The sequence below is a fragment of the Euwallacea similis genome, chromosome 20 (genome assembly GCF_039881205.1).
Source record: "Euwallacea similis isolate ESF13 chromosome 20, ESF131.1, whole genome shotgun sequence".
Lineage (NCBI taxonomy): Eukaryota > Metazoa > Arthropoda > Insecta > Coleoptera > Curculionidae > Euwallacea > Euwallacea similis.
In genome coordinates this window covers 1159306-1173070 of record NC_089628.1, presented here as the reverse complement: position 1 = coordinate 1173070, position 13765 = coordinate 1159306, and the positions used below count along the sequence as shown (strand labels likewise).

Below are 13765 nucleotides of genomic sequence, written 5' to 3'. Positions count from 1 at the left end.
AAATACTTAAAGATAGATACTTTAGATGCCTGATGGGAACAGAAATGAGGTTAAGCGCAAATCTGACGAGTTGAGAGACCTTTATTGGGCCTCTTTGAGTATCGCCAGTAACTCCCAATTATTAAGACATACACGTATCTCAAAAATATTGTTCCGGGCTCTTAAGTAGCTGTACATACATATTAACCAACTTTTTGAAAATTGACCAAAATCATAATGGATTTTTTGTTCTTAAAATGCGCATTAACGCACTATTCTTTAGTTAATTACAATAATGTAGCACATACAAACTGTTCCTTAAGGTGCATCCGCCGAATTTCTTCTTACTTTTCATTATAAACTTTTTTCGTTTCTTCCACGAATTCCATAAAATTCCTGGTCATAAAATATGGTCGGACCTTGCCGTCGTTCAGGAGACTGTCCTCGCAGTAACAGATAAAAAATGTGTTGGCAGTAATCTAATCAAGACGCTTTATTGAGTTTAGGCACTAAAATGTACAAAAACCAAAGAAATTGACCCTTCTCAACCAATTCTGTAGCACTATAGTGATTCACTTAATTGCTAAATTTCTTTGATTTTGTAGTTAATTTTTACTGTTATTTTTGTGATTGGAAATATATACAATAATAAATTAAATACCTTGAATATTCCAAAGAACACGCTTGAAACGATTGACGAGACAATTGCGATTATGATGTAGGATATGAAGTCGCTCTCGTAAACGGAACCCTACAAGGTGTAATTAATTTCAAAGTTAAATTTAAATAACGCCAAAAAATTAAAGATTAATAGCTGACAAACTGAGTTTGCTCATTTAAACACTGTAGAGCCAAACTAATAATATAGTAACTGTCGATACCGGCCATATAAGGGGGCGAGGTTCAGCGATGGCCCAAGGCGGCGAACTTGCTTGATCAACAGTTGGGGGGGGGCCACGAGGGCGATGATTAAAGATTTCACCCAGAGAGCCAGACTTGTTAAGGTCGGCCCTGATAACTGTACCACTTACGTGATTTTCGGGAAAAATTCATTCGAACCTCGCTATTCTTGACATTTGGTGAACACACCTTATGCGTCATTTAAAAAAAAATATTGATTACTAAATTTGCCGAAACCAGAACGTTTCAAGAAAGAAACCATATTTTTCAACATTCTCATCATTCTGTTTGAGGAATTTTTAAGGTAAAAGTGGATTAATAGAACAATACTTACCAGACCTAAATGTGAAATTTCAAGAGGGACAAAGGAAACAAACTTACCGGCGCTATATTATAAATCCCAAAAGCCAACAGCAAATTGACGATAACGATGAACAACTTAGCCAGTAGCAGCACGAAATCAGCAACATAGTTCATCACGATAATGTCACCTAAATATTGAATAATCAACCTGGCAGCCCGCTCGCCGGACCTCAGGAGAGGTCGACCATGCATTGCTATTCCAATTATAGAAGACCTCAGCTTGAGAAAATAAATAACAATGTCAAATATTACCGGTAACAATACAGGCGTTGGTCAATAAAATAGTAAGAAACCTATCCGTCTTGTTCAAACTAAACACCTTAAAAAGCTTCAATAAGCCCATAGAGATCTGGATCACCGGGAATATAATGTCCAACAACGCCCCTAAAGCAACGGATCCTAGATGGTACTTAAAAGTGATTCCAATAGATTGTCTAATTGGTTTACTAACCAAATCCTTATCTCTGTGAAATCCACACCAATATACTCTGCTACAACCACACATTTCACTGAAAATTACCTGCTAAAATACCACTTGGATACAGCACCCGCAATGACCATATTTTGGATGCATATGAGAAAGTGGAAGAGCCAAATAAAGACAAAAAAGTTGTAGACAAAGGCCATCTCCATGGGGAAGTTCCACATATAAGCGTAAAAGTCCTGCCACGCTTTCTTCAAAGTACCAGCAGAAACTATGGCGGTTAACACAACGTTAAAGATGGAGATCACACTTAGGAGGGCTATGACGCACTAAAGGGAAAAAATGCCTTATGCCTATCAACCAAAACTTGCGATAATCTCGACATAAATGTTCTTACCATAAAAGAAATAGAGATCAATCCGGGCATAGCGAAAACTGTTTTCGTCGTTTCTCTGAGGAGTGGAATTATGAGTCTTATCTTGTTCTTGCACCCGATGAAGACCATGCCTAAAATCACGGGGAACATCGTCAGAGGGATTCCCAAGATTAACGGGAATACAGTCACATCGGGTAGGCTCAAATAAAAACTCCTAAAGTAGATAAAAATAAGTTAAAATATGAGCTATCAGTCAGAGTTAGAACATACCAGAAAGTAATGGTCAAAAGCACTGAAGCTGCAAACCAAACTATCAGAAGCCCCCATACTACCACGCTTAAAGCATAGCAGAATAAAAACATCATAACACTGGAGACCACTAAGGGAAAAGCAAAAATTGCAATAAGAGACAAATTACTTTATCTAGAAATTGCCCTTACGGATTGAAAGGAGGCATGAAATGATGAGCTGCCATTTAACGCTTAAGAAGTACATGGCAATATCTTTTTCTTGGAACCTCAGTTCGGTGAAGAGCGTACTTTCAACTGACCTCATTTCCTTCTCCATTAACTTATTTACGCATCTTCCAAACATTGGGGTACTGATAGTGGAGAAAAAATGTTTACTGTTCTAATAATTCACTCAGAGCTTGTGCAAGGAATACTTACTAGTCTTTTTTGCATGAAGAAACACATTGCCTTTCTTGCCTCCCAAAGTGAAGTTTAAATGTGGGACCTGTATATTTGCTCTCAACTTCCAAGTAACTACGGAAAATGTTGCAAAAGAAATAAGAATAAAATTTACACAAATTATATCGCATTTTAGATATACTGTTCAAAAGAATCAAAGGAGCAGGCATACTTTTGGCTACAATCTTTGTATAGGGTATTTGAAATTTGCACGGCACTGTACGAGATATGTATTCTTTAGTACAGAATAAAAATAAAAATTCATATAAGAACGTATTCAATCTCAATCGGTAGCGGAGTTACAGGGTGTTAAAAGTTAAGAAAAAATTAGGTTTTATTTTATTGTATTTGACCTACTGTTGACCTATTGCTCACCTACCTGTAAAGAGAGATTTCAAATTTTATATGCCTATTAGGTGTCGCTAAATACAAGAATAGATTATCTTTAACTACTATACAGAGTAGTTTATTTTCTAAGGTCCTGGTAAATAAAATCCTTTAGAGTATTTGCTCGTATACCACTGACGAATTTTTATGTTTTTCTTAAGTTCTTCAATCTATTTACATTACCTATATATAATATATTATATTATACCCTGTATATTACCTAAATTTTATGTCTTAATTTTTGGACGAATTCTGTTCAGTTTAATTTAATTAATTTATAAATTCAATCAAGTCTACAGACCTCGGGGTTTTCGGATATTTTTTCAGAATTTCAGAATTCCATGATTTTTTTAATCGGAACTCATGTATGAGTAACACATTAGCCTATTCTTCTAAACCCCTGTAGGATTTAATCTCTGCTGCCCCTGCTAATATTCCACTGCCCAAGCCAAACATAGAGCCTGATTTCCACGATTCATGTAATCGATTTTTAACAGTTTGGTTCAAAATCACTACCTCGTGTAAATTTCTAATCAGATCCATAGCTGTAGCAGCTCTTATACACCTAGATCGAAGAATCAGAAAACGATCTTGTGCTGCTGTCGTAGTACGTGTACTAGTACGTCTTCCTGCCACATCTTCGGTTTTCTTGTTAAGAAAATTTGCAAGACATTAAAAATGAGATATCGGCAACTTATTTTATCACAAAGATATCAAATATGACGATTTGTCAACAATTATCCTTGTTCCCTAGATTATTTTGAGCAGTATATCTCTGAAAAATCTCTTTTTTTTAAAGAGACTTACGGATACGCCCTTTGATCTTTCCCAGAGCATTCAATGTCCTCCCAATGAGAATTATCCCTTCCGCAAATATTGCCACATTTGTCGTAGCCGTCGAAGATTCTCGCCAAGTCCGCATAACACAAGGTATAGATAGCGAGGGGGAACTACAAGGCATACAATCATGGCAGCAAAATTGAGATTAAAGAGATTGCACCTACGAAAATAACTAATAAGGCTCCTAAGATGAACAGCCATTTCACGTTAGTGGGTCTTCTGTTTTCTTCTTTCTCGGGAATATCTATGTCCCCCAATAGGGCGTCTGATGCGCATTTTTTGAACGCGCCCAGCTGTAATGATTAAGAGTTAATTAATGATGAACAAGTTGGTTTCAATATGGCAACTTGCCTCTTCGGGGTGAGGCAAACTGCACGATATCCCCATTCAGTTTTTACGGTTTACCAAGCCTAAAAATCGGAATTTATAAGACTAAAACGTTAAATTTAAAATTTTACTTGGTGTTGAGAAAAACATCAGAGTAAGCATCCAAAAAGCACTTAAATTATGAGAATTGATCGTATTTTTACCAAAATCTATAGCAAATTTGTAAATCAAGTATTTACCCATGATCCGTACCTTTGAAGCACACACCTCATATAAGCACTATTGATCACTAACTTTAACAATGACAACGGTCCTCATTTAAGAGAATATAATTATTATGCAGGTTCCTAGGTAAACCCTATTGGTGGAACCTAATTAGTTGAAGTTTAAAAACTGTAACAAACCATAAGCAATAATAAGCCACCCACAACTAACGTTTTCAGTGCTTCCTACAGACGACCGTAATTAGAAAGATTATCTGTTATTAACTGGTTGTACGGCTTAATTAAGATAAAAATGTTATGCATACTAAATAAAAAAAACTTTTACACTGCTCAAGCAATACTACTACCTGTACAATACGGTACCCTTTAATGTCTCCTCAATAGATACGAAGTGTCCGTTTCGGCAGCTTAAGCATGAGGATCTCGGTGTCCCTGAAAGACACGAGGTCGGTTAAATTAGGACAAAATTACGCGAAATTTTACTTCATCATAGTATCTTTTCTTGTTCTACTGCATAGCGATGTCTTACTTGAAAATCAATGTTTCAATTTTTAGTATCCATTATTTGTCCAAATTTTCATGAGACAAGAAAATTTTCTTGATATTATGGTGATCTACAAAAAAAGGTCCCCGTAATGTAGCAATTATATTTGTGTAACTAAAATGTAATGAAGTGACGAAAGCTGATAAAATATAACTAAAACCGACCTTTTGCTTCCTGAAGAGAAAACTGAACATTAAAGCACAATTAAAAATTTTTAATCACTCCAAAAAAGACATCAGATTGCTGCGTTCGTTTTTTTTAATCTCCAATAATTATCGAGATTTTCTATATAAACATCGAAATTTTCCACCCTGTACATGCCAGGGTCAGTGGACTTTAAGAACTGCTTTTATAGGGCATAATTAATATTTTCGAGGATTAAAGTAGGAAGTACGTAGGTACGGTGTAACATTTTACATAAGGAAAAAAATACTCCTTGAAAAAAATCGGTCATGATATACTTTACATCTGCAATTACACTTTTCAGGCAAATTGAGATTCACATTAAATTATAATGCAAAATAAGTATAACTAATTCCACAAAATGCGTAGTTTTACGGACCAATTTGGGAACCATTAATCATGCTGGACAAGTGCCATGACTGTGAAATTTACATCTTCAGAGTCTCTCTTTATAAATTCCTGGCACACTTTGGCAGCATCCTAAAAATAAAACATTTTCTCAAGTTATAACTATGTAACCCCTGACTTTACCTGTAAAAATGTCTCTTCATTGGTTGGACCATGGTTTACGGGAAATTCCTTTCTGCCATCTAACTCATACAAATAGCCTCCTTTTCGTACTAACGCAACAAAGTGGTGGTTTACTTGTTCATTGGGGTTTACCTAAATCCATATATATATAACACCTAAAAACTAAATTTTTAAATGGGCATACTTCAGTTTGGCCTTCCATTGCCAACTCTTGATGGGCAGTTATTAATTTATAAGCTTCAGAATTGCTGTTGCTCTGTGAAAGCATCTGTCCTCTCTCTTCTGGAGTTAAGTTCTTTGCTTCTTCTAAGATCTTCTTGAACACACCATCCTGGAGGTCAAGTCTAAGAAAAGTTTATGAAGTCTAGGTGCATAAGCAATAATCTCATAGATACCTATCAGCATTATTTGCTACACAATGAATTAAGGCAATACTCCCACAAGCATTAGAAACATACTGCTTCATATAAATAAGATCATTTACTAATGTTTGCCCCTTTTCCTTTATTTGTTCTGCTTCCTTTTGGGCATGATCATAGAACTAAAAATTCAATCAGGATTTAGTTGAATGAGTACCATCTCAAATACCCATGGAACCTACTTTATCGCTGCATGGAAACAGCAAGATTAAAGCTATTACTGGCTGGGGCACCCAAACCAAAGCTTCAGGTTCCAAATCATAGACATCCACTATGCTCCATTTATCAGGAACACCCAAGAGGTGGATAAACTGTGTGTATGGAAGAAATTAGATATTTTTGTAAACATGTTTATGGAGAAATGTGATAAAGTAAAGGCTATGAAGATGGGGGTACTTTACCTTGGTCATAACCTGTAAACAATGAATTGTAAATTAATTAATAACGTTGATTTTGTTATACTAGAATAATATTTACTCACCTCTGGGTTTGATTCTAAGGGCAGTAGAGCCATTGTAACTTATTTTATGGTCCAAATGACTATTAAATTTATATAATTTGCCGGTTTCCCTTCCTTCGGTTAGCCAGAAGTTGATTAAACCGCAGCCCGTGCCGTTTGTTTACATTTACAATCATTGACGTTGACATTTATTTATTTAGAGGGAGGTGGGGGAAGAACACGTGTCTAAATGGACCAATCAGAATTCATGTTTCATATCCCTCGGTCGCTGTTGGTCATTATTTGCCATTTTTCGTGTTTTTTTCTGTTGTCAAATCATGTTTAACTTGTCAATTCAAAAGTGAGGTTATTAAAATTATATTATTTTTATCGTTTTTTATATTCTGTTCAATAAATTCTTATTAACTTTAATAATTAAGAAAGTTTTCTATTTATTAAGCATAAATAAACATGTATTCATTAACAGTTCCCATAATTCTAACCATATCATTTGTAAGGAATAAACTGCCCCAGAATTAGTAACATATTATCAAGAAATGACTCTCATAATTTTTCAGGAAATGATAATAGCTGAGTTTTCATCGGATGATTGCTGGAGTTTAGCTTTCAACAAAGCTAATTTACTATGCTCATCTTGTGAGCAGCTGCCCAAATTTGATTTGGGTTTTTTAAAGTAAGTTTTATTGTTATTATCTAAATGAACTTTATTTGTTGAAATATCTATTAAATCATTGAAAATCCCCATCTTGGAGGATCAGTCCGAAAAGTTTCTCCAAAACCTTGGCATGAAATTCCAATCCAAACACCTCATAGATGACTGCATGAGTTTGCTATTTTGAATTAGTTAACACTGCCCAGTAGTGCTGCATCTTATTTAAATCGCTGTGATTTTTGCAGAACACTTTTACACAGAAATTTCATTTGCAATTCAACTTAGACACTTGAAGTAATGATTTTTTTACTTTTGATGTGCAAGACCCTCTGTATAGCAAATAAGTAATCTATCTCAAACAGCAGTTATTTTATGTAATGATTTTAGAGACCACTGCAAGGAATGCTGCAGTCCAGATGAAAATGGGCAAGAAAATAAAAAATATGCCAAAGCAGTGCTTGAGGTTTGTACTTGTAAATTCGGAGCATATCCCCAAATTCAAGCCTTTATTAAAAGTGATAGACCAGCTAAATTTTCAAATCTTCAAATCAAATACGTCAGGGGTAAGTTAATCAAGAAGATTTCATACAAAGAGATTCATTTTCCCACTTTTTGTATGTTTATGCTAAAACAGGCATCCACTAATTACACACTGTAAAGTGTGTAATTTATTGGTGTGATGATAAAGATAAATGAGTAAAAAAATAGATTGTCAGACTAACCTAAACTAACCTGATTATGTTCATTTCATTGCAGGTTTGGACCCCATAATTAAACTTTACGATAAAGATGGCCACCTTCTAGAAACTGTGGCGATTGAGAAGTGGAACACTGATTCAGTGGACGAATTTTTAAGCACCCATCTAGACGATGATGAAAGGGATTATTTGAAAACAAACCATATTTAGTTTCTCAATCATTGTGAAAAAGAACAATAGAGAAAAAGGGAAAGTTTCCACTACCATATGGTTTTTCAATTACCCAACTAGGAAGTTAAACCCTCATTAATGATTTATTGCGACCCAGTTACCTCTATTTCCATAAAAATGCCAGGGTTAAGGGTGAGCTACTTCGCGCCTCGGTTTAGCCGGGTTGTCGTAGCAACCCCCGCTAATTGTTTATGTCCATATGTAAGGGCACCAAAGTGCTTGCATGGGTCAGATAATGGTGTCAGTCCATCGCCTTTACACGTACGGTCATATGCGACTTGTATTTTTGTATAAATTGATTTTCTCGTGAATGTTACGCCTATAAGGATGTTTTTTTTATTCGCACTATAATAGCTTTTCAATTATGTTTATGTTATTTTCAACACTCCGGGGCCTAATTTTAGACCTTACTTATTAAAAATTCACTTCTGCTCGGTCTAGGAATGAGACAAGGGTAATGCACCCCATTAAAAATTTATTCTGAGAGTGCTCTTATCAAATGCATTTGGCCGTTTATGTCCATGCAACTACTTCAGACCGAACAAAAGATTTCAACCCTTATAGATTTCCGGAAAAATGAAAACGCAATGGGGGAAATGGTGCTAGTTATTCCTTCATAATTTATCAGACAGTGCACGAAATTTCTTTTAAGTCAATTGCACGAAAGAGAGGTAATCGTGTGTTTCCATAACAGAATTATATAGTGAAGTGTAACTTTCTCCCATTACTATAGTAATATGGGAGGTTTCTCTGGTAGGAACGACAAAATACACCCCCTTGACCAGTCGCAGGTGAGTGCTAATTAAAAAGGCTTTCATGGAAATTGATAAATTACCACTCTTTATCATTGGCGTCGATGCATAACACCAAATATTTTATTATGTTATTTCGGAGATAATCATACCATTAGTTTTTCTTTGTGATAACTTTGTTTTAACTCAGCTGTAGTAGTAGTATCAAAGATCTAAAGAAACAACAGCTTACAAGTGAATTTACCCAGGACATAATGCTTCAACGCCTGTTTGAGACTTTTTTTAATAATCACTCCTTAAAATCACTGTGTTCAAGATAATTTTATAAAAGTTTGATTTAACCACCGGCACTGCTAGAGTTCTTAACGAGGATTCCTCACGCGTCGCATCTGCAAACACGCACATTTTATTATATATTTTATTATTAGTTCACTGGGTTTGGTGGTAATATGGTTTCAAGACACAATGTTAAGGTTACGAGAATGGGTTAGTGATTCTCTTAATTGTCAATTAATTTACTATAGATTTTCTTCTTTTAGTTCGAAGAATATCAGAAGACTAAGCCAGATTTAAGGCTAGATCTCCAGGATGTTCCTGTGAAAAACCGCAAAACTACCGATATATTTTTCTTGACTGTGTTTGCCATATTTTTAACTTTTGTGGTGAGAGGGTGGAGAAGCTAGAAAAAATTTTAAACTCCATTATAACTTCCATTTTACAGTGTTTTCTCGTTGTGTATTGCTTATATCATGGCAACATAGGCAGAGTTATTTATGGATATGATAACTGTGGCACGGTTTGCGGGGATAAGCGGAGGGTTGATAAATTGGAAAATTGCTATAAAACTACTGATGAAAAGAACTTTGGAAGGCAAGAAAATTAACATACTTTCACCAATCAATTTATCCAAGTCTCCTTTCAGTTATCATTTAGTTTACTACAAACCAGAACAACCCAAACTCTTCGATAGAATTTGTACCAACAACTGTAGTAATTATGAGGGATAGTAAGTAATGCCTGCCTAGTGTTTCTCATTTACAACTAGTTTCATTAGTAAAGTGTTTCTTAACCGATGCATTCCCACCAACAAAAAGACTGTACTGGACAAGTTCTTCACGAAAACTGGCCTGGGAGACTTTTTTGTTGTAAGTATATTCAAGTAAAGGCCCTCTGCTTGCAGCGGACTAGAATCTTCTTTCAGCGCCCTACACATAAATAACTAATACAATTTTAGGAAATGACCGAAGATTTCGATTTGTACTGGAAAGTACTCATTTATATGTGTCTAATATCATTAGGTAACTACCAACAATAACATTACAATTTTATACTGTATAACAAAAATTGCAGGAATATCACTGGCTTTTCTCTTCCTCTTTCCGTTTCTGGCTGGCCTCCTAGTCTGGGTGATACTATTAGGGGTGGTGATCGCCTGTATTGGAGCTTCAGTTTACCTTTGGTACAATCTAGCAACACTCAAATACCTTCTTTTACACCCGAACTTTCCAGGATGTCTTGGAAAGAGCTCAAAGATCTCCAGAAACTGGATTCAGAAATTCAAAAACGCGAAGTTTACACTTATCTAGGCTTGGCTATTGCCGCTACTTGCGTCAGTGTAATCGTTCTGTTGGTCATTCTGGTGCTCTTCAAGAGAATTAAGCTGGTCATACAACTGTTTGAAGAAGCTGGCAAAGCCATATCGGCGATGCCCTTTATATTACTAGTACCGCTTTTGGTAAGCAAATCCAGTGCATTAAATTTCTCAGAGTTACAATAAATGTCACTAATTCCAGACATTTCTATCGATAATCTCAACTCTGGCAATTTGGATTTACTTCTGTCTATGGATTAGTAGTGCCGGCCATTTGAGCCCTAAACGTGAGAATATTTACTATTTCAGAAAAGATGGATTTATGGAGGCCGCGAAGGTTGTAAATTTTTTCGCTATGTTGTGGATGATTCAGTTTGTTATTGGGTGTCAACACATGGTCGTTGCTGGGGCTGTGGCAAAGTGGTATTTCACTAGGTATAAAATAAGCTTTAATAAGTCAATTTTAATTTAACTAGCAATTCCTAGGGAAAAATCAAAATTGTCGTCACCAGTAATAGAAAGCTTTTACAATTTGACTCGATACCATCTAGGAACTGTGGCCACAGGCTCCTTTTGGCTCACTCTAGTCCAGATGATAAGGGCCCTTTTGGCTTTGGTGCAAAATAAACTTAAGGACGGTAAAGAGTCCCAAACTATTAAAGTTCTGGTATGGGTTTGTCATTGTTGCTTGTGGCTGTTACAAAAGGTTTTGAGCATTCTGAGCAGGAATGCTTACATTATAACTGGCAAGTAGCAAATAATTGACCCGTATGAGTGAGTAAATTAAAATGTTTTTAGCTATGTACGGGTATCCGTTTTATAAAGCCGGAAAACAGGCTTTTGAGCACTTGGTTTCCAATCCCTTGAGAGTAGCAGCTATTAACTCTGTGGGGGATTTTGTGCTGTTTCTATCTAAAGTGCTGGTCGTGGCCTGCAGCGTTGCTATAGCTGCCTATTTCCTGAAGGTTATTTGCAATTTTTATTTAATTTCATTAATTATATTACACAATTTTTTCGTAGCATAAAGAAGGTGTGCAACATGCTTGGGTCCCATTATTACTGATAGGTCTCTTCAGCTATTTTATTTCTCACTGCTTCATGACTGTTTATGAGGTAAATTACTGAACATATCAATAAACCTTGTCCATGGATGCGTTCTTTTCTAGATGACTATCGATACAATTTTCTTATGTTTCTGTGAGGATTCTCGTGTAAACGACGGAAGTTCTAAGCCATATTATATGTCTAGAGGGCTTATGGAATTTGTGGAAAACTCTAATATTGCCTTGGAACGTTTGGATAAGAATAATAAAAGTAATGCGGTGCCGTTTGACGAAATGCCATTGCCGACTTTAAGTCGAACATTGGATAAGGAAAAATGAAGAAAATGATAGGATGCATGATTTACATTTATGGTTATGTTTTGTAATTTTTGAAAATTCAGGCTTTCCATATTGAGTGATGTTTCAAACGCACAGATTTATACAATTTCTTTATATTTATACAATTTCAATAATAAAATTTTATTTGATGAGGTGCTGGTTTTAATTTATAATAATCACAAATATGCTAAAGGAATTATTAGCTTTTCAAAAGTAGGAATCAAGGGATTAGATACAGGAACATTTTCTACTTTCAAATCAATCAAATTATAATTAATTAATATTTTAGTAGTATCTCAATTTTAGTTGATGAAAAAGTAAAAATTATTAAGTATCCACTTTGAAATGTTGCTTTATATTTATTATTTATATGGTGAAACTCCTAAAAATTGATAATGATCATATTATTTACTTAGCTAATCAACTTAACTCTACCATCTTTTACACTAATATTAAGAATTTTATTCAATTTTTTGTGAAGCTTTTTAACAACTTTCTCTTCACAGTCACTTAGTCCAGTGGCATTAATATACTGCTTCAATATCTTCTTTTGCAGTTTTTTAAGTGAAATATCCTGTTTTGTTGCCAATATTTCCAAAACTTTTTCTTTATATTTGAATTTTGTTGCTTCTGCACTGACATCTGTGTTCATATGTTCTTGAGATTGTCCTACTCCGCTTTCATTCTCCCTTGACACTTTAGGTTTCTTTTTGCTGTTTAAACTGTCTTCTTCATCTTCTAAAACCCTCTTTTTGACATCACCATTTTCTGACATATTCTCCACATTTTTAGTTGAATCTTTCTGATTCTTGTATTTTTCAATAATATCCCAAACCTCCTCGACTTCTCGCATGTTAGCCCTATTCCCTGATGAACTTTTAATGAAATTCTTAAGGAAAAAAAAACATTAAATTAATATATAAAGCCCTTATTATGTTGATAATATTAATTCCTGAAAAAACTGTCAATATAATTCCAGCTTAATGTAAACTAAAGGGTGATCATTTAAAAAAAACATCAAGTAAGTGTTTAAATATCAGAGGTATGTATAAGAGATACAGACTCTACTAACAATAAATCACCCTATGGTTACAGTTCATGACTTCCTGTAAGTTTTTACTTACCAAAAATTTAGCTTTCTTTCTAGGCACATTACTGTATTGTGAAATAGTTTCTAATAAATGTCTGATGGAAGGTTTAAGGTTTTTTTCAAAATCGCAGATGGATTTGATCATTTCCAGCCAACTTTCTTGCTTCACATCACCTTTTTTCACTAGGCCATTTTTGTAAGTCCCTTTTGCTGCATATCGTTCATCTTCAGTTAAGCATTTAGTATGGACGTTATATTCATCATTTCTAAAGTATTAAGAAAGACTTTTTTTGAAATAAAGTATGAGGAATCATAAATACCTGAAGTCTTTAAGGCAATCAACACAAGATAGATATTTGTAGTTTCTGCACTGAAACTGGTAATGTTTTTCTACTTTTGGCTTATGAAGGGATTCCCCACAATGGTTACAAGTAAATACCACCATTTTTTATATAAAGAAACTGATTGGAACTTTAATTATGTGGTATTCTCTTAAATAACGTTAAAAATCTTCAAACTTTCCTTCGACTATTCACGTGTATGAGACACTACATCGACAACAAATAAAAATGAGGTTAGGTTTGAAATTAGTAATTTCAAGGGAAAGAAGAAACTTCAATCGAATAATCCATATTAGTGAAGTATAGTTCTCTTTTTCTTATTACTCATTTCAAAAAAGATAGAAGTATAATCTACATAATTAGGCACGTGACCTATAATCTT

General features: G+C 34.8%; 5 protein-coding genes across 5 annotated transcripts; 2 read left to right on the top strand and 3 right to left on the bottom strand.

The window, feature by feature from the left end:
- Positions 1–33: 33 nt before the first annotated feature.
- LOC136415578 (choline transporter-like protein 1) lies at positions 34–4345 on the bottom strand. Its single transcript, XM_066400215.1, has 12 exons — positions 4310–4345; positions 4123–4251; positions 3926–4068; positions 2711–2806; positions 2483–2643; positions 2313–2421; positions 2064–2256; positions 1763–1995; positions 1495–1706; positions 1261–1436; positions 641–730; positions 34–458 (listed from the first exon to the last, which is right to left on the bottom strand). Exons 1-12 carry the CDS (start codon positions 4343–4345, stop codon positions 324–326), a joined length of 1713 nt encoding a protein of 570 aa, XP_066256312.1. The 3' UTR covers positions 34–323.
- Positions 4346–5488: 1143 nt separating this feature from the next.
- On the bottom strand, positions 5489–6826 carry Uch (Ubiquitin carboxyl-terminal hydrolase). Its single transcript, XM_066399901.1, has 7 exons — positions 6668–6826; positions 6588–6599; positions 6369–6497; positions 6163–6308; positions 5952–6111; positions 5768–5899; positions 5489–5716 (listed from the first exon to the last, which is right to left on the bottom strand). The coding sequence occupies exons 1-7, from the start codon at positions 6698–6700 to the stop codon at positions 5630–5632; spliced, it is 699 nt and encodes a 232-aa protein (XP_066255998.1). The 5' UTR covers positions 6701–6826; the 3' UTR covers positions 5489–5629.
- A 141-nt stretch (positions 6827–6967) lies between these two features.
- Positions 6968–8260, top strand: LOC136415355 (selenoprotein F). The gene is made up of 4 exons (XM_066399902.1): positions 6968–7138; positions 7204–7319; positions 7686–7861; positions 8055–8260. The coding sequence occupies exons 1-4, from the start codon at positions 7097–7099 to the stop codon at positions 8204–8206; spliced, it is 486 nt and encodes a 161-aa protein (XP_066255999.1). The 5' UTR covers positions 6968–7096; the 3' UTR covers positions 8207–8260.
- Positions 8261–8391: 131 nt separating this feature from the next.
- Positions 8392–12096, top strand: LOC136415356 (choline transporter-like protein 1). The gene is made up of 13 exons (XM_066399903.1): positions 8392–9018; positions 9519–9641; positions 9701–9849; positions 9902–9985; positions 10034–10124; positions 10214–10277; positions 10330–10438; positions 10489–10714; positions 10773–11005; positions 11057–11316; positions 11369–11535; positions 11591–11683; positions 11737–12096. Exons 1-13 carry the CDS (start codon positions 8965–8967, stop codon positions 11950–11952), a joined length of 1869 nt encoding a protein of 622 aa, XP_066256000.1. The 5' UTR covers positions 8392–8964; the 3' UTR covers positions 11953–12096.
- Positions 12097–12261: 165 nt separating this feature from the next.
- LOC136415353 (cell growth-regulating nucleolar protein) lies at positions 12262–13589 on the bottom strand. The gene is made up of 3 exons (XM_066399900.1): positions 13363–13589; positions 13077–13308; positions 12262–12841 (listed from the first exon to the last, which is right to left on the bottom strand). Exons 1-3 carry the CDS (start codon positions 13485–13487, stop codon positions 12365–12367), a joined length of 834 nt encoding a protein of 277 aa, XP_066255997.1. The 5' UTR covers positions 13488–13589; the 3' UTR covers positions 12262–12364.
- Positions 13590–13765: the final 176 nt, after the last annotated feature.